Source organism: Stegostoma tigrinum, chromosome 4 (genome assembly GCF_030684315.1).
Source record: "Stegostoma tigrinum isolate sSteTig4 chromosome 4, sSteTig4.hap1, whole genome shotgun sequence".
Lineage (NCBI taxonomy): Eukaryota > Metazoa > Chordata > Chondrichthyes > Orectolobiformes > Stegostomatidae > Stegostoma > Stegostoma tigrinum.
This window is the reverse complement of record NC_081357.1, coordinates 45,699,655-45,720,083: the sequence shown is the minus strand read 5'-3', so window position 1 is coordinate 45,720,083 and position 20,429 is coordinate 45,699,655. Positions and strand designations below refer to the sequence as shown.

Genomic DNA, 20,429 nt, shown 5'->3' with positions numbered 1-20,429 from the left:
GCAAGTGTGATTAAGTAGACAGCTTTTGTAAAGTGTAGGCAATTTCTAATGATGCTTGTTATTGATGCACCTTGTCTGGGTACCTTGGACATTACAAACATCAGATTTAATGGAACAAATTCAGAAAATGTCACCTACAACTGAGCACAATGGAAGGCATGTCTCTTTATTTGTAGTTTTAATTGGAAGATGTTCATAAATTGAGCTAACTTGCACAGTCAATTTCAAATACAGTTATAAAAACATTTCAAAAATGAGAATACCATCTATAATAAACTAAATGCTAAATAATATTCATAAAACTAAACATATGGTAACACCTCTTCAATTACTGCCCGACTGAGCATTTTAAAATGCACCTTAAATCTCAAGGTTAAACATGCCAAAAATCAACCAATGCTGTTTTGAATTGTTTCAATTGAGAAAAATATTTTCCTCCTTAATTTGTCATTTTAGAAATATTATAGAGATAAAGCTTAAGGCACAGGAAGATTTCAGTCAGGCCAACAGGTCTATGCTGTGCATAAGCCTGTAACTAACCCTATCGATATAACAATCTATTCTTTCTCCTTAATCTGCTTGTGTGGCTTTCCATTAAATTTGTCTACGTTCACCTTAACAGCTCCTTTAAAACGGTAGTTGCATGATTTTATTGAATGCTGCATCATTCACATTTTAAGTCGGCTTACTCAACCTACAGGTATTTAAATATATCAAACATTTACACAGGGAAATGAAAACCAATCTTTTCCTCTTAGTTTGTAACTAAAACTGCTGGATATTCAGACTAATGTTATTGTACAACAGGACCCTCCCACAACGTTGTTGAGGTAGCAATAATCTGCTTTCTTAAATCACTGTCGTCCATACAGTCTGTATTACAACTTGGTTTCATAGTCTCTCATTTTCTTTGACAGTTTATGTTGAAGATAACGTGCACTCTGATAAAGGCAGGCAGGAAGATATGGTATATATCCTGTTTCCCATTTCACATTCTTACCGCACTTTGAGTGAAGTTGTTTCTGTTGAATATCCTAATATGTTTAGCCATTCAATTCTTATGATATTCTCTCATGTATTTTCAATTTCTTGTTTTTTCTATCCTGAGTAGGAAATAACTAATTCCCTGAATTATCTGCCTTTTCAAAAATAAAAGAGGCATGAACTTTCTGGCAGTTAAAAGTCTGAACTGCAAACTTTGATTAACATTAATTTTATTGAGATGGTGTTCTCTATATTACTCATGCCAAACAACATACATCTTGATGAATGTCAATATTTAGGGTGGTGTGTTTATTGTGGAACAGAACACATTTTTCCAGTTTTTAATGACATTAGATACACATCAATTACAGCATAGAGTCAATGCAAAAAAGCTGTGGATGCTAACAAAAATCAGAAAAACGGACAGAAATTGTTGGAAAATCTCAGAAAGTTTGGCAACATTAATGGAGAGAAAGCAGAGTTAATGTTTCAGGTCCAGTGTCCTGTCTTCAGGACTGATTGTAGCTAGGAAAAAGATGGGTATATATAAACAAAATGTAGAGATGTAACCGAGAGAGAACAACAGTTCAGCAGAAAAAGGAATGGGTAACGGTCAGCCTGGGACAATCAATGGCTGCACTGGTTGGCTATGTTAACAGTGCAAATGATGATAATACCTGGTGAGAGGGCTGGGGTAAGGACAGGGGGAAAAAGTTGCTCAGGCCTTAAAATTATTGAACTCAATGTGGAGTCCTGAAGATTGCAGGCTCCCAGAGTGGAAAATAAAATGCTGCTCTTCTAGCTTGAGCTAAGCTTCACTGGATTTCTACAGCAAGCCCAAAACAGAGATGTTGACCAGGGAACACTGGTGTGTTCAAGTGGCAGGCAACAGGAAGCTCAGAATCTTTTTTGCAGACAGAATGTGGGCATCCTGCAGTCACCAATCTGCATTGCTGACTGGTTGGCCACATGTTTTGGGAGACAAACAGCTTTCAGCCTCAATATACATCAATATTAGTCATTTCCAGGTCACAGTTTTAGAATAAGGGATAGCAGGTTTAAAACAGAAACGCAGAGAAATTATTTATCTCAAACAGTTGTGAATGAAGAATTCACTACTCCAGAGAGCAGCAGATGCTGAACCATTGAGTAAATTTAAGCAAGAGAGAGAGTTGGGCTTTTAATTGATAATTTGTTGGAGGGTTACGGAGTGGAGAGGAAAGTGGAGTTGAGGGCGAGATGGGATTATCCAGAACCATATTAAATGATGGAGTAGTCGCAATTGCCTCAATTGCTAAATTGCCTGACCCTGATCTATACCTAAGAATGAAGAGCAAGTTAAATTTTTAATTAAAAATTACAACACTCCACTCTGCAATGTCCCTTAGCCTGACTTTCAAAAAGTGGATCAATTAAACCAAGAATCATTTGGTTCACTTAGCATAGCAACGCTCTTTTCTCATTTCTTAGCAAAATAGTCAATTTAGTGCTGAATTATGGGGGAATCATTGTGCTGTGAACTACCTTGCAATAAGAACGGGATTGAGAGTTGGAAGAAGAAAGAAGCTATTTGCATCATAGTTTAGCTTGGAAAACAAATGCTTGTTTAAAGTGGGTTAAGACTAGCAGCAGAGATAAAATTGAAGTATCAGCAAATACACTAATGGAGCAGGGGTTCAATTCCCCTCTCCTCTATTCCCTGTTCTCTACAGTGAAGAATAAAAAAGTAGGAATTGGAGACTTATCTCACTGAATGTGTTGCACTCTTTAGGGCTACGGCTACAACTGCAATTTACTTTTTCAATAAAAAAGTACTTTCTATCACCCATTTGATAGAAATATTAATGCAGCTATGACCTGAAAGTCAGGCTACATTTTGGCACAGAAAATGTGAGACAACGGATATTGTGGCACACTTAACTCAACAGGCCATAAAACTTCTCTTCATAAACTCTGCATGTTTTAAAATACATTTATGCCAATTACTCAGACTACTATCAAGTAAAAATATAGAAGTATGGGTATAAAATAGCTAATACAAAACTTTGAACTAGTTAAACCTCCACTATTATTTTTCTTCCTGTAACTCTTCACATTATTCTTTAGTGCTTGATGAACAAGGAACTACAAAGAAGCATTTCCTATTTTACAAGAACTGTACATTTCTGATTTTATGCCTAACTTATGCCAAGATATTCAGACAATACAAATAAGGAAATCCTCTTATACAAATGCATCATGACACTTTCAAAATTAGGCCACAAGATTTAGTCTTTCCATAAACATACTCAAATTGGCACTCTATGGAAATAAACTGAGAAAAGAGATTAGTGCAGTTTAAGTGTTGTAAACTTTTGGGATCATCTGTAGTAATATCAGTTTTTATTCTTGTATAAGAAAATCTATATTATAGACACACCAGCTGAAGCTATAAAATAAATTTGCTTATACATACAGATTTTGAAAATAATTTATTTTAGGGTTATTTTTCCCTAACACAATTATTAGAGTTATATTCAAGACATGTATTACAGTTACCATAAAATAGTGAAATTATAGCTTGTTTTACAGTTTACCAAACAGTAAAGGTTAATATAAAAACAAATTATGAATGTAATAAATAAATTTACAAATCAAACATATAGAAAATATTTACAAAGCCTTATTTTCTGCACTGGAATATCCATCTGAGACTGAATGCTCACGCTTTCAGAGTGGTACCAAAAACAATTTATCCTTGTGCAGAAAATCCTCCGCTTTTACTATTTGGACTGAAATCTATTTTCTTCCATAAGTGGTAATGAAAGCATAGCATTCATTGCAATACCCGTTGCATTTATTATTGCCAAAATGGTCACAGCCAGTAGCGTGGCAACGCTGCTTTGGTGGGTGACTTAGGAGAGGATCCCGGATGGTGCCACGATTGTTACGCCGACATTCTAAACAAAGTTCACTGTCACTGGATGTTACATAGTTGTTACAATAATTTCTTGCACATTTAGTCCTCTGGCTCCTCAACTCACTGTGGTCGGAAGGTCGATGTTGTGACGCATTCTATGAAAGGTGCAAGTTAAAGAAACAAATCATTTCACCTTGAAGTCTGCAATACATGCACAAACAAATCTTACTCATTTTCTACATTTTCTCTGTCTCTCATTAAATCTTTGCACTGAAAGCACAGGCAAGTAGAATCCGTCTGTCCTTTCTTTTGTGATATGAGGTATACATTTTCCATTGGTTGTACGGGGATTCATTTCCTTTTCCTAAAAAGTGATAACTCTTCTCAAAACTCGCAAGTGATAACATTTTTGCACTGACGTCACAGAGGACATAAGACAAAGGCTTTATATGGTGGCGAAGATTCAATTACAGAATGTGTCGCCTTTCCAAATCCTTCTATTTCTAGGAAACTCAAAAGCTAAGTTCTGACTAGTATTTCAGAATTGAAAAGTGAAATGGTGAAATGTCATGAATGTGCTTACAATAACATTTAGAGTCATATAGCATTTCATTTCAGTTCTCTGACCCATTTTCACTAATATTTCAGCTGTTCTTTACTATAGTTATGCTACAAAGTAAAACCATATTGATTATAATCTACTCAAAAAAATCTTCAGAACTTTGGTCACATTCTTTGACCTTTAGATAGCACAGAAGTGTGAAGTATTATTCTCTCTTGATAGTCACCAAATTCTTAGGAGTTAACAAATTCTGTGTTGTGAAAGCTGATTAGAAGTGGACTATTGACGCTGTTTGCCAAACAGCAAGTTATATATTCAGCTATGTAACTGGTGGGCCATTAACTATGCTAACATTGAGACAGACATATAAGTAGATTTCAATCTGTTTTCTTTTGGCTGTGAGGGGTTTTGTGGGGAGACCTAATGAGTAACACAGAGAAAATATATAGAAAAGCATAATTATGAGAGTTAGGAGGGTACATGTTAATTAAAGTGTTTTTTAAAACTGGTTCTAAGTGTATACATCTCAAGCTACTCACAGAGCTGGAATGGCCTCTAGATCCTGTTGCTTCATTGTATCTCTGATACTGTGTATCTATGAAGCATTTTTGGCAATATCCTTCAAAATGACTATTTCCAAATGTGTTGCAGTCTTGACCCCGACAACTAGCCATGTTCTGGAATCGGTGATCAGCTGGAGGTGGCCGGTGAGAAGGTTGCATGTTCCTTTGTATTCTGTTCTGATTAACGGTTTCATCTTTCAAAAGCAAAAGAGAAAATGATTAAATGCAGTTTCGACTCCTGTTTTAAAAAATAGCCACAAGAAATGCTGTGCTGTACAACATTTGATTATGAAAAAAATTAGAATCATGTCAATTCTGAATAACGATGGCCCCCAGACTGTCACCCTTCACTCATTTTTGTTTTGCCTTTCTTTCCTGAAATGTGTTTAAAACAATGTTTTGTAGTATACAGTATCAGAACTGACACCCATGGATCGACATCTTTCACTGGATAATAGAGGGTTACACATAAATCAAATATAATACAATTAATCCCTGCATTATTATCATAAACATTTTTTTTTACATTGAAGTACACTTCTTAAAACCAAAATCTGATAAAGAGCCTTTAGCTTGAAGACACACTGAACCAAAAAGCAGAAAATAGTGCTCTCAGCCCTCTCTTTCCGTCCCACACACCACCATCCCTCACCCTCCTCCCAACCCCAAGCCCCACCCTCTCACACACAGAAAAATACAAAAACAAAATGACTAACATTAAAGATTTCTTTACCAAGAAAACGTTTAAGATTTTCCTGTCACAAGATTATTGGAGTCTGTGACATTTATTACTACATACGTCCATGTGTTACTGACATCAGATAGACTCACTGAACACAAAAATTACATTCATATTGAGGAATCAAAAAGTGAGGGGTTTTTGCATATTTTTGGAGCTTGTTCTGAAGATATTTGAATGAACTAAAAATTTCAGGAGAAATCAAAATTTCAGCTGTGAAATCTGTAGTGGAAGCAGGCCATTCAGCCCATTGAGTCACACTAACCATCCAAACAGCATCCCATCCAGACTCACATCCCCCTACCCTATCTCTGTAACCCTGCATTTCCCATGGCTAAGCCACCCAGCCTGCAAATCTCTGGACACTATAGACAATTTAGCATGGCCAATCCACCTAACTTGCACATTTTTGGACCGTAGGAGAAAACTGGAGCATCCAGAGCAAACTCAGGCAGACAGAGGGAGATTGTGTGCAAACTCCACATAGACACCAGAGGATGGAATCGGACCTGGTCTGTGGTGTTGTGAAGCAACAGTGCCAATGACTGAGTCACTGTGGCAAATGGCAGAAAAGTACAACTGAAGGTAGACATTTTACCTGGGCCCAGCTCTTTCAGGCAGTCTAATTGGAATGGAGTTTACTTAAGACAAAACGCTTTTTTTTAAAAGCCATGACAATAATGGCAATGACTAATTTTCAAACTAGAGAGAAGGTTTTTCACAGAGCCATCACAGGACTGAACTGATCAAGGTAATCTATTTTGTTTCCAGTCAGCTTGTGACGTTGTCAACAATTGCATTCTTGCAGAAAGGGCATGAATCACTTTGCTTGAAGAGTACACAACTTACCCAGGTTTCTTCTATATTCAATAAAGCAGATGGTGCAATAACCCTCATGCTCTTTTGTTCCAAAATAGTGGCACCCAGAATTCTTACATGGTTGGAAACCTTCTTTCAGTTCCTCAGGGATGTAGGTGGCTCGGCCCTTCTGGGTGTTTTGAGGAACATGTGGCCCAGCAGTGGAAGTCCATACATGAGAGGCCTGATATTGATCAGGCATTGAGAGGTGACCCATATTCCTTATAATCTGGCTTGGGTCTGAATGTGACCTCTCATGGCCCGAACGGAAAGAGCTAGAGTCCTCATGGGAAGATGAAGTATTTCCTTGAAATGTCCTCAACAAGCACATATTACACAATCCGTTAATTGTTTGCAGAGTGTCCTGGTGACATCTGTCACACTGACTGTGCTCCTGATGCAACAGGTTACCAGCACCTTGTTTAGTCCTGGTATTGTCCCAGGTTGAACCCACTCTCTCTGAGCTGGACTCTCTGTGACAAGGCATTCTCACCTCAGCAGTTCTATTATCCATCGTGTTGCCTGGCACAGCTCTCCTGGTCTTAAAGCACCGCTCGCATAGTCCATTGTGCTGCACATTTAATGTGAAAGGGCAATTGGGAACCTTGCATTTCATGGCATTTGTTTCACTGAAGAGAGAAAGACTAGGAGCTGTTGGCGGTGCCGAACGTGGTCGAGATGATCGTTCTGGTTCTGTAGGTGTGGTCGCAGTGATAACCAGCTCAGTCCGAGGAGGGCAGCACCCTTTCTTTTTCTGCTGCTGCTCACGATTTTTCATGTTGCTGTCCATCTTCGTGCTCTTTGCCTGCTCAAAACACTCATGGCAATACGGTTTTGTCTCTACAGAACAGTAGAAAAGGCATCCGTACGTGGCACATTTTTCTTCAATGAGAGACCCAAGATAGGCAGCATTATTCATTCGGATCTGGTTACGAGCAGGCCTATTGCTCTCAGCTGGATTCTGCTGCCATCTCTTGTATTCATGATTCACCAGCTGGTAGTAATCTTCCACTAAATTCAAGTCTTCTGGAAGGTTGCCTTCATCCAACCTGAAACCACAAAATTAATGCAGGTTTAAAATCCAGGCCTTGATAACTGCATATTTAAAAAAAACACTATCTTACAGAAATGAATTTCTTCATGTCTCCACCATGGAGCCAGCTGGAAAACAACAGTTGTGTTCCTAGAGTAACATGCCATTAACTCCTGTAAATCTGCTGACTTTCCACCAAAAAATTGGCAAAACAAACATTTCCTTCGTGAAGCAGTGATGGAAAAAGCTTCAATATTCAACTGATGTTTGCTCTACAATAATGAACAATGTACACAAGAGCCTGATGCACAACATTTAAGTCTGAGTGAAGAGTTAAGAGAAATTTTATTTTTGATAGTTAGAATTAACTCATAAGATGGAAGTAGCTGTGCATTAATTTCAAGAAATTAACCATTGTATTAGACACCACAGCAGTGATTTAAGACTCCCTAGATGTTCCATTTGTATTGCCTGACTGGACGTGGTTGGCAAATGTGCAGTTTTGCTTTACACAATGCAGTCACAAGCAAAAATGAAGTATGTTTCTAACCAACAAATGGCACTGACAGTAAGCAGGGTGCAACTAATCAATAAGTGAGCTACTTTACCTCGCAGCTTTAATTAAATGAGTGGTACCAAACTCCAGACCCTGGACGGGTATTTCAATAAGATTGAAGTACTCCTCTAGCAGTTTGGCTTTATTTTCCTCCTCTTTCGGTATTAGAAAGTGCACTGTGAACTCTTCAAATCGTCTTCTTTCATTGTGAACCAATGGAACAGCACGAATTTCTGTTTGAGCAGAACAGTTGACATTAAACAATTGTTCTCAGCACCTTCCTGTGGAACAAAGATTCATGTTGTGTGCAAACCTGTGGAAACTACAGCTCAGAATTATACTCTGTGGAAGCAACAAATGAGTAATGGATTAGCCACAATAATGGATTTAAATAATACAGGATGGACCAGCTAAGTATCAATTGCGTACTCTGCAATGCTGTTAGCAAGGAAGAAGTTACTTTAAAAAACAGGAAATAGCAAAACTCTTTGGGATTCTTACAAAAAAAAGAAAATCGCTAGATCACCATTATCTGTCTTACAATCATGAAATTCTATACATAACTTTGGTTTTAAAATGATGGAGTCAGGTGATAGACATCTTGGTCCTGAAATCTGTCAGGTTCCTGATTGGGGTCAGAAATTTGGGATAAGCTCAGTTACACACATTCAGGTGCCATAACCCACATACAGACTGTCATAACATTTTCCTGCACAGCATTCTTCTGGTCAACACACCTTGCAGCTCCACTGGTTTCTCTGTCTGTCTGTCTCTCTCTCTGCACCACTCCCCTTCCCCAATCTCCATGCACTTCACATCACCATCTCAACAGCCACTAGTCACCATGATTTTACTGTTCTCTTCTACTCGTACCTCACAGTCACCTTCTACAAATGTTCTCCCTTCCTGCTATTCACACTGGCCCTAGCTAATGGTCACAACCTACTGTTTGCTCCTTTCTCCTTCAGAGGAGAAACACTGGGGAGAGGTTGAGACCGAAAAAGATGGGAGAGAAAATCAAAAGACCAAAATGGGGCTATACCAACAAGACAATAAAGAATGGCCTGATCAACCCATGGGTTGGTGTGTAATTCCAAGACTTTCTATGTTTAACTTCCCACCATTTACAGATCTTAAAACTTTTTACATGTGGCTACAAATAATAAGAAATGGACAATTTGCTAAACAAAGCATGAAGCAATGGCAGAGTGGTGTTGTCACCAGGCTAGCAATCCAGAGACCCAGGTGATGTCCTCGGGTCCTGAGTTTAAATTCCAACATGGCAGATGATGGCACTTGAATTCAATAAACAAAAATCTGGAATGAAAAGTTGAACAATGGCCATGAAATCACTGTCAATTGTTGTTTGTTCACCAACGTCTTTTAGGGGAAGAAATTTCTGTTCTCACCGGCTCTGATCTGAATATCAGTCCATACTTTCAACAATGTAGTTGACTCTTAACTGAAATGGCCTAGCAAACACTTTGTATCCAAAAGGGAGTAAATGCTGGCCCAGCCAGGAATGCTCACATTCCGCGAGTGAATTAAGAAGTAAAAAATAGATTGTTTAACAGAAAATAACGTTTAGATACCTGGGCTCCTGTCATTGATGGTAACAAGTGGAGAAAAATGTTGCACGTCATAGCCCAATACTATGGGATATTTATAGCATTCTTGTGGTGGCCAATGCAGCGGCAGGTAAATTCCTCCGAAATGCAAGGGAGCCAAGCTCGAGTTGGTACCAAAGCTTCTCAGCACCCTGTCTGTTGAAAGGAATTATTGCTTGTTAAAAACAGCATTCTAAAAGAAGCATTTCACTCTGTAGAAAACATTTTGTGCTTTGAAAGTGAGATTTTAATTGAAATTTCTAAAAGGTGAAATACACATAGCAAACCCCCGACTGCCTCTGCAAATGTGTTAGTTTGGATACAACACAAATTACATTTCTGTTCAAAACGTCAACTTCTAACCTCACTGACTGGTTGTGTTGCAAGTCACATTAGAATAGATGACGATATAATGATTTTACAGACACTGCAGTATGAATGAATCCTGAACACGAGCTAGGATTCATTAACCACTATTACTGCTACTCTCATTTTTTCTTTCCTGGAGGCAAGCAGTCTTCCTGATACAAGATTTCATGGGATCAGCAGCCCTTCAGTGACTTGCCCGCTTCTTTCATGAGTTACTCATCGTACAGAATTTCACATCAATCCCAATCTTGTCTTCATCTGATCACAAAATAGACCCTTCTTAACCTAATACTAACCAATAACTGGTATTCTGGGTGATGTTGAACCTGGTCTCCACTTGGCTAACTTTAGGATTATTACCAGAGGAGCTGAGTCAATTTTCTAAAGGAGACCATTGCCACCAATGTAGAAAGGACTTTAAAAAAATATGCAAAGTCCAATAAATGAATTTGTTTTAAATTGCAATAGAAACATGAAATTCCTAGATCTATTGCCAACATAAACAATAAGTATACACCTAAATACCATTTAATAGAAAGTGTTGGCACTTCACACCTCTTTCAGATGTCCATTTACTCTGATGAAAGTGAACAACAGACCGCTGTGTAAATACAATCATCCACCCAAGTCTCCATTCAATTATATCCTCCATGTATGAAACAAACATTAATACCCAGTGAAGGATTAGCTTCCTTTCAAACTTTCCATTCATGCCCCCAAGTCCAGTACCATACTTTGGTCAAACACTCACCAGCAATAACAATTATTGGTCTTTTAAGGATATTGGCAAGAACAAAGATGTGGATTTCCTCTAGTGAATCGAAAGGTAGCCCAGGCTGGCCTAGATGTGAACCTACAAATGACATTTTCACCACTTTCTCCCATTCTTCATCCCAGTTCTGCAGGAAAAAAAAGGGTTGCTGTCAGAAATAACATATTACACAAAGCAAAATCACCACATAAAATTTAAATACACAGTCTCGTCACCAAAAATCAGTGCTCAGTGTAATTAAATTAAACTTTTTTCCAAAGGAATTGCCACCAAACAAATTACCACTGAGCTATATTTTTCTGAAGAAGGGTCTAGGCCCGAAACGTCAGTTTTCCTGCTCCTCTGATGCTGCTTGGCCTGCTGTGTTCATCCAGCTCTACACCGTGTTATCACTGAGCTAGATGATTTTGTAGTAAACACTGAAAATTCCTTATTTACCTTGGTGTCATACTGGAGGCCTGTGGCTTCAAATTCTTGTGATCGGACACATTCATTCTGCCACCGTAATTTGAAATTTCTGGTGTCTGTTTCTTTTAGAGCTTCCCATAGTGTTCTCCGAAGGATAGGGTCAATGTCCTGAACTCCCCACATAAATTGGGATGTGGCATGCAACAAACAGTTTCCATCACCTGGGAGAAATAGAAACGGGAAAGAAACAAAGTTAATCGAAGTTTTGCATTCAGAATAGAAAGCAGTATCCCTTAGGTTTTTAAAAAAAAGTCATTGTTTGTCTCCAAGTTAATATGTTAATTGATTATAAACTTTTTAAAAAAATTTGCATGGCCTCTAGGTTCAGGACAAAAAGTTTATTTATGTCAGAGAAACCATTCAAAACTAGTCTGCTGTTGATTGTGTTAACAAGGTCAGAACATTTTTAGTTCACCAATGCACAAACTCAAAATACACTTCATTGCTATAACAATATGACATATAAACTGTAAGTAATTTACCAGAATTCACTGGAGAACACAACAACATTTGTTCATAGAATACAAATATCACTTAAAATGGAGCTATTTCCAAGAACTCACTCACTCACTACCTTATCAGTCAGACTCCAGTAACCCAGTAATAATTGCAGTGCTTGCAAGCTGCAGGCCATTCATTTTGGTGCTGGAAAGGGAGATGACAAATCCATATTTTGAAAGTAAAGCAACTGGGATCCCAAATCTCACTGCCCTTTGGTCTGCCTGAAAATTTGAGGCACACTTCAGGTTTGTTATTCATTCCATTAATGAGCCAAACCTTTGATCCTTTCGGCAGAATGACAGGACTATTATCTCACACTAGAACTGGTGAATTTTTTGGAGTGGAAGTGCAAACAGTAAAGAAAGCAACTAAGGCCCACATGCAGAGTTGAAAAGCATAACATAAAATGATTTTTCATAAAAACTGTGGATTAATGCAAAACATTAACTATACAAATACAATTTACATCTTCTTGCTAAAAACAATAGGAGTTAAAGACAACAGTTTATGCACAAGGCCTTACACATGACGGGCATTGTCTTCTTGAGGTACAGGGGATGCAGGAGGCAATGGCCCAGTGGTATAATTGTTCGACAATTAATCTAGAGACTCCGATAATGATATGGGGATCTGGATTCAAATCTCACAATGCAGATGGTGGATTTAATTAACAATCCGGAATTAAGAGTCTAATGATGACCACGATGAAACCATTGTCAATAATCAGGAAAACTCCACTCATATCCTTCTAGGAAGGAGATCGGCCATCCTTACCTGGTCTGGTTTGCATGTGACTCCAGACCAACAGCAATGGGGTCGACTCTTAACTGCTCTCAGGACACTTAAGGATGAGCAATAAATACTGGCCTTGCCAGTGGTACCACATCCTGTGAACAAATAAGAAAAACAAAGTGTCTGAGGTACAGGGGAGGGTTATCAGGGTACAGTGGAGTGCCCCCATCCCTGAGCCAGCAAGCATTAGTTAAAGGTTCCACCTCATCAGAGGTGTATTATAACATCAACACTTCGGGTAAAAAAGCAAGCCTGGGCACCTTCCCATATTCTTTAGTGTCACACCCAGCCAAAAAAAGGAGATCCACTGGCTATTATGTGATGTAAGGCTTATTCTCGATTCCTCAAAAGTCTTTCACTTTGCTTCGCAAATCAAACATCATTAAGGCTGTAGGTATTCATAAAATGCTACCTGTCACTAAGCATTCTATGAGCTAATACAAAGATATTTATTGCCATGGCAGAAATGTTCACATGCACAACCAGTTATGATTCATTTCACAACATCACACTGCTTTCCAAAGTGTGAAGGTATGAAAACAACATGAACAGGAACAAAAGCTATTGCAAGATGAAACTGGCCAAAACACAGCTTGGTTGTGTTCAAAGGGAAATGTTTGTCTCGGATATTTACATGCAGATAAAAGGACCAAACTGTAAAACCCGTTCAGACCAACAGTGAATATAATTCATAGCAATCTATTCTCCATTGGGGCATCAAATTAGAAAGCAGAATTTAATGTCAGAGTTAGATTAAGTAAACTACATGACTGCCCATCGTTTACAACTTTGCTAAATTTAGGATAGACAAGTTACAGCACTTGGATATTTCACTAACACTTAACTACATAAACAAGTTCAGAGCTGTTTTGGTCTATTTAGTAACATTTTTTCCAGAATCAGATCTTTGGGAATGAGATTTCACTGCACATTTGAGCATAAAAATAAACCTAATACTGGTATTGAAAGTATGTTGCATACTTAAAGGTGCTTTCAGAAGAAATATTTAAAAAGTTCAAATGTATAATTTGAAGAGGAGCAGGGAGTAACTGCAACTGTCTGGTCAACATTTGTGGTAACTGGTATGCAAATTAGACGTTTTACTTACTAAACAACTGTGATTGTGTTTCAAAAGTAATACAGAAGTGCATTTTGAGATTCCTCCTGACATGGCCAAACATTCAAGCAGCCTTTTAATTTCTACAGATAGCACTTTTTTTTAAAAAAAGCAGCTATAATGAACATTAATCCCTTCTTTTGGAAAGACGGCTTTGAAAACACCATACAGAATAGAAAATACTGGAAGCATGCAGCATATATATATATAATCTGTGCAGAGAGCAAGACAGAAACAGAATTAACAGGTAGGATTCTCCTCACACCACTGGGGTCTTGACATCAAGGCCAAATTGGAATAGCCACCAGCACTTGCTAGGAGCTTTTGCTTTCAGTGGCCACTTCTTTGAGGGATGGAGCCTTCAGCTCCAATGTTTCTGGAATGCCTCATGAAAACAGTTTACATTAAGCTGATGGGCATTACAGTGCACAGCGATTCCTTTCCACCCTGCAAAAATTTGTCTCTCGGTGGATATGTGTCAGGAAGCATTCCCAGTGTTGTTCCCCACTATTTTCCTGATCCTACTCTGGGACCTGGAACATTTTGTCCCATATAAATCAGACCCTTAAACTTCGCTAGAACTGTTTGATGTAAGATAACAAGGTGTAGAGCTGGATGAACACAGCAGGCCAAGCAGCATCAGAGGAGCAGGAAAGCTGACATTTTGGGTCTGGACCCTTCTTCAGAAATCAGACCCAAAACATCAGCTTTCCTGCTCGGCCTGCTGTGTTCATCCAGCTCTATACCTTGTTATCTCAGATTCTCCAGCATCTGCAGTTCCTACTATCTCTGTTTTGATGTAAACTTGAATTGTTAACTTGGTTTCTCTCTCCATTGTTACTGCCTGACCCAAGTACTTCCAGCATTTACTGCTTTTATTTCAGACTTCAAGCAGTATTTTGTTTTCTCATAGTAGACAAGGGAAGCTTATTCATTTTTTAACCAATTCGTTTTGGACAAAATTATAACTATAAGGAGTTGAGTTCATCTGAAATAGAATGGTGTTTTATACTGCCCAGATTTAGTGAATATTCCAAGGTTACTATCACATTTTCAAATTTCAATACAGGAGTTTAAAAGCACGAAGCTTAAGTTCATTAATTTATTGAAATTATCCTTACAAAAGAATAAAGCTTGTTATTGTTTACCACAAGAATTAAAAAAATAAAATTATAGTAACATTTGTATCCTTGATCAACTGTTTTCCAACGCATTTACACTGCCACAGTGATTTTAGGAAGGGGCATTTTATATGCAAAACATTAACGCTCTTTTCCTCTAACAAATCCTTCTAGGCCTGCCGAGTTTCTCCAGTGTTTTCCAGGTTTGTTTCAGAATAGCAGTATGCACAGTATTTTACTATTACATGATGATTTTTAAGATTGTCCTCATAATACATATTATAGCAGTCAAACTGAATATGGTGGAAGAACGAGTAACACGTGGACCTATTTGCAACAGAAATTTATAGTTCATTTGTAATTTTTTTGTGGGGCGGAGCTGAAAATGGAGGAAGAAAAAGAAAGGGAAAATAAAACTGAGGCGGGTGTTATAACCAGATCTAACCTATTTAAGGCATGGTACACATTGAAAAGGGCACTAAAATTAATCATCACGGAATGCACAGAGTTCAATGTTCAGACTTTAAGAATGGGCCGTATAAAATTCCCTGTGCAATCTATGGAATTTCCAAATGAGTAGCAATTTGACTAACACAGCATACAGTCAGTCAGCCAGCTAGTCGCCATTTCTCTTTTGTAATGTGTAGCTGTCTGAGCCCTATTTTGTGAAGTGGAATTTCCAAGTGGGTGTGGTTGGGGAGTTGGGTACTTGGAATGTTTATACATTACACAAGTAAAATTTGATTCAACCAATTGCTGTTGGGACTTTTAGGGGAAGTTTTAATTTTAACAGACACCTACACTCTTCCCCATTTACAATATTTTCATATCCCCAGACACGTCAGCACTGAATCACTGAAAATACCTAAATTTCTGAATGTAGTCTGTACATTCTCTATTGGCAAATAACTCATGGAAAAAACAAACATGAATTCACAATTGATATTGTTCCCCACAGTGGAGACACAATTCTATAAATGTTCATGAAGGATTTTTTTGGCTTCAATGCTTAGACTTTCATAATGAATCTTTTACTTCTTAAACTGAAAATGAAACTGCATGAAAGAGCAACAGCAAGTTTCAGAATTATTTCAAAATTGCTTTCAAAAAAATGTATTGTTCGTGAGCAGTATGAAACACTATTATCTGTCCACAGTTAAGGAACAATACATTTAGGATTCAGCTGCTGTAGTGATTTTCACTAATATTGCAAACTACCTTGTACAATTTCTGCAAGCTTTCATACCTGAGAAACCGCCCAAATTTCAAATCTTTTTGGGTGAATGTACAACTATTTAACAGCTAACACCAGCTGAAACACATTTTCAAAAAATCCTAGGCATTTTATTTGCACACATTCAATGCAAAATACATACATTCACATCATATAGTCTTGAAATACTACTTACAAAGTAAAGCAATGAAATTTACAATTATATACAAGGTTTCATTTAAAATCAAATCAAACCTGATTACAATGGAGGATCACTGTACTAAGATGAATAGATCATTCAGTACTTGGCTCCTGAAGTAATCCACCTGTTCTTTTCTTTGGATATTAAGATATTACTTACACAGAAAATTTCCTTATTTGGAAGAATTAAATATTTGACTTTGAATGAAAAAATTAAACATCAATTAATTGTCATTCAGCTAACTCCACTATGTGGAAACAGACTCTACTACAACTTCAATTAATTTAAGCATCAAATATAGATACATAAACATTGTGTATAGATGCAGTGTGATATCCACTAAGCTGATATTACATTTTAATGATTTAGAAGTCTGTGACTATCTTTTTCAATCCTATATTCATAGACGATGAGGGCTGATTAAATCCTTATTCTGCATCCAGATATTTTGTTGATGTGAAGGACTGAAATTAAGTATTAGAAAGCACATAATCTTCCAACCATTAATCTACTGGGCAATCACTATATATCCTCTTCAGAATGCTAGTTCTTTTACAGGCAGTGCAGATTAAAGACACGACACCACTTTCAAAATTGTAGAAAAATGAGTTGTAAATCTTACCGTTTGTCTTCAGAGGCACAAGTTTCTTGACCTCTCTGCACCAGTTAAGGTTCCTGTTTTGCTGAAGGGCAGCCTCTTGGGCCTTGTCAAACAGAGCGTCTTGGATTTTAGTCCTGAAACGAAGGTTGAAATGACTCAATCGGAACAGCTCCACCGTGTATCTGTGAAGGCTCCTGAAATGGTGTATCAAACCATTGGTGCAGTCCGGTCTGACTAAGTCATTGGCGATCCTCTCCCTGAGCCTCACCGTCTTAGTCAAGTTACTGGCGAAGAGAAACTGAGGCAACAAACTGCCTTCAGCTGCCATCTTCCACAGCAGCCCCTGAGGGAGATAGACAAAGTCAGTGAGTTCACATTAATGTTTGGTCCACTCAAAAACAGCCAGCTCCTGATGAATGAAGCAACTAGGCAAGTCACATTTAAACAAAAAATCAAGCATGCTGCAAACAGAGCACACAGAAAACACCTGCTACTTGCAAGTCAGAAACAACATGTACCTGTTATATGGGTTTTCAAACCAGTCTCGCTCTGGCCTTAGTGTGCGGAACCCCCTTCTTCTCTCGTCTTAAACTGCAAAGCTACTGCAGGCTCTGGGCTACACTCGCATTACAATGAGTTCGGTTTGCAGACACTTTTTTTCTCTCTCTATCTCCCCTCCCTTGGCGAAAGTCAGAAGACAGAAACTGAACGAGATGAAAAGGGAAACCACGCCGGGACTTTCCAGCGGGGATTTCCAACCAGACTTTGCTCTGACTTGTCCTGGTCACCGACAGAGGGAGCCCCAGAGCCCAGGTCGCAGTCTATCTAAATCTCATGCTTGTACAAAATCTAATCCCAGTTGGATCACATTTTTATACACTAAAGAAAAGGATGTCTAAATATTCCAAAGCATTCATTTTAGACATACATAATAAAGGCAAAAATATTGTAGTTGCTGGAAATCTGAATTAGAAGAAACTTTACGAAACTCGAAATGCTAACTCTGTTCCTCTCTCAAAAATGCTGACCTGAAGAGTTTTTTCAGCATTCCCAATGTCTGCATTCATTTTGGACGCAGGCTGATATGGGGCAGATAAAAAAAAAGCCGAGGTCACAATGCAGTGAAGTATCACATGTCATAATACAATATGTTGCATTTGGCCTCCTTTTGCTTATTCATTTAGAGGAATCGCATCATTTGAAGTGGCTTAAGAATGGCTTCAGGAATTTTGTTGCCACTAAAATGGCAACAGGAGTTCACAGAAAGTGAGATGACAAAGTTTAGAGCTGGATGAACACAGCAGGCCAAGCAGCATCAGAGGAGCAGGAAAGGTGATGTTTCGGGCCTAGACCCTTCTTCAGAAAACACAGAAAGTGAATTGCTTTTGCAGAGGGCCAACACAGACAGAGCACATGGAATGGCCTCTTTCTGTGAATGTGATCATTCTATAGTATTATACCTGGAATTCTCCTCCATTTACTGATCCCTTCATGTGAATAAATTCTTCCCACCACAGGAAGATCGGACCAGTTAGCCCTTAGGACTGTTCCATTGTCTATAGTTGACAGTGACTTGAGTTTGCCTTTACTCCATGACCTTTATTACTTTTAACTATTGTAATGTATCAAACTTTGTTTTAAAATTTACAGATTATCTCACAACAACTGCATTTTTCATGTGACCTCACTGTTAAGTGACCCACCTTTAATTTTTTAGCTATTCCCCATGTCTTAGATTCTCCAACCAGTACATTGTTTCTGCATATCACTTCCCCTTAATATCTTGAAAATTTTGATCAAATCTCCCCAGCATGTTCTAAATTCCAGGGAATGAAACACTAGCTTATGTAATTGCTTATAAAAAAAACCCAAGAAATAATTTAACCCTTTGAGTTTACCTATCATTCTAGTAAATCCTTGTAAATCCCCACTGAACTCCCATCAAGGTCATTATATTTTTCCTTAGCTGTTGCACCCTGAACTGAACACATTACTCAATGTCGATGTGCTGTGTCCAGAATTGGATGAAAAGAAATATAATGCTTCCTGCTGTTTGTGTGCTGGACTGGATTTCAGTTGGCTAGCTGCTATTTGAAAAAGTGAACCAAATGTGAATGTTCCTCTCTGTCAGTATACGGCCTTTCCATTGGCAGGTGCTCAGCTATATCTTCTCATGGAAGCACATAGAAACCAGATCATTTATGACCCCAGTCTAAAGCTTCTGAGGAACTCAGAGGATGGTAAGCCCCCAGACATACAGTGAAGGATTATCAGGGCCATTAGCATGTGGACATACCCTGGCATTCATGAACCAAGTTCCTAGTTATGTGCAGATAGCTTCATTGCCTTGTGGCTACATTGGAAAAGTTGAAGCCTAATGTGAGTAATAAAATGACAAAACACCTGAAGTGGAGTCCAAATTCAAATTGATGCCTAACTGTGTTTTTACCTTGGGTGACTCCTGTGCCAAACTAGTGTCAAATGTGCACTCTTTTGGGCCCAAAAGGGCAGGGCAAGCTTAGGTTTCCTGATTTTTGACAGCACACGGCCTCAGTAAGTTTTGACTTGTGCTCTGAAGAAGACCTTGCAGTTTCACTGACCAAAGGGTTGACCACCAAAGGCCCAAATCAATGTTTAATGAGGTAGGTGACTGTCAGAGAGATTCCGGGTATCATTTAAAATATGCATTTCTATCTCTGAAATAAAACTTACCCCCTTGTATTCTGGTCCTTGAGATAGAAAGCCAGTAGTCTTATATTCATTTTCATTATTTTACACTTATGTTCCCAGTCCCTATCATCAAGATATATACTGAAGAAATGCTCCAGGTTTACTGAACATCATTTAAATTCTTTGACACTTCAGTAAAATGAATTCCCTTTAATTTTCTTTCAAGAGTAAAGATGTTATCTCATGACCTCCTGACATTAAAGTTAACTTTTGGTTCCTATATTCGTACTTTTAGAGCGAACTGATGATGGTATCACAGAAGTTCACAATATTATTAGTGAATATTTTTTATTAATTTATTCATGACATTTGGATGTAATAAGGTAGGCTAGCCATCATTAGACATTCCTAATTGACTTTGAGAAGATGGTTGTGTGCCACCATTTTGAATGTAATGAATAACTTGCTGGGCTATTTCAGAGAATCATTAAAAACCAAACATATTGCTATGGATCTGGACCCACTTACATATTAGTCCAGATTAAAACAACAGATTAAAAGCAAAATACTGTGGATGATAGAAATCCAAGACCAACAGAGAGAACATTGGTGGAACTCAGCAGGTCTAGCAGCATCTGTAGAGAGTGAAACAGAGTTAACATTGAGTCCAGTCAGAAGTAGTCATACCGTCTTAAAATGTTAACTCTGTTTCTTTCTCCAGCGATGCTGCCAGACTTCTGAATTTCTCGAGGATTCTCTGTTTGTTTTAGAACAACAGATTGCCCACTTTAAAGAGTATGAA

At 38.1% G+C, this 20,429-nt stretch overlaps 1 protein-coding gene across 2 annotated transcripts; it reads right to left on the bottom strand.

Annotated features, from left to right (window-relative positions):
• Positions 1-325: 325 nt before the first annotated feature.
• tnfaip3 (tumor necrosis factor, alpha-induced protein 3) lies at positions 326-17,726 on the bottom strand. 2 transcript variants are annotated; one of them, XM_048530332.2, is made up of 9 exons: positions 17,476-17,726; positions 16,979-17,300; positions 11,381-11,571; positions 10,922-11,069; positions 9,787-9,957; positions 8,247-8,427; positions 6,597-7,654; positions 4,985-5,202; positions 326-4,038 (listed from the first exon to the last, which is right to left on the bottom strand). In XM_048530332.2, the coding sequence occupies exons 2-9, from the start codon at positions 17,283-17,285 to the stop codon at positions 3,763-3,765; spliced, it is 2,550 nt and encodes an 849-aa protein (XP_048386289.1). In that variant the 5' UTR covers positions 17,286-17,300; positions 17,476-17,726; the 3' UTR covers positions 326-3,762. The 2 variants fall into 2 exon arrangements, 1 of the variants encoding a protein (XP_048386289.1); XR_007247493.1 differs by having other exon boundaries at positions 3,932-4,038; positions 7,099-7,654.
• Between the last annotated feature and the right edge of the window lie 2,703 nt (positions 17,727-20,429).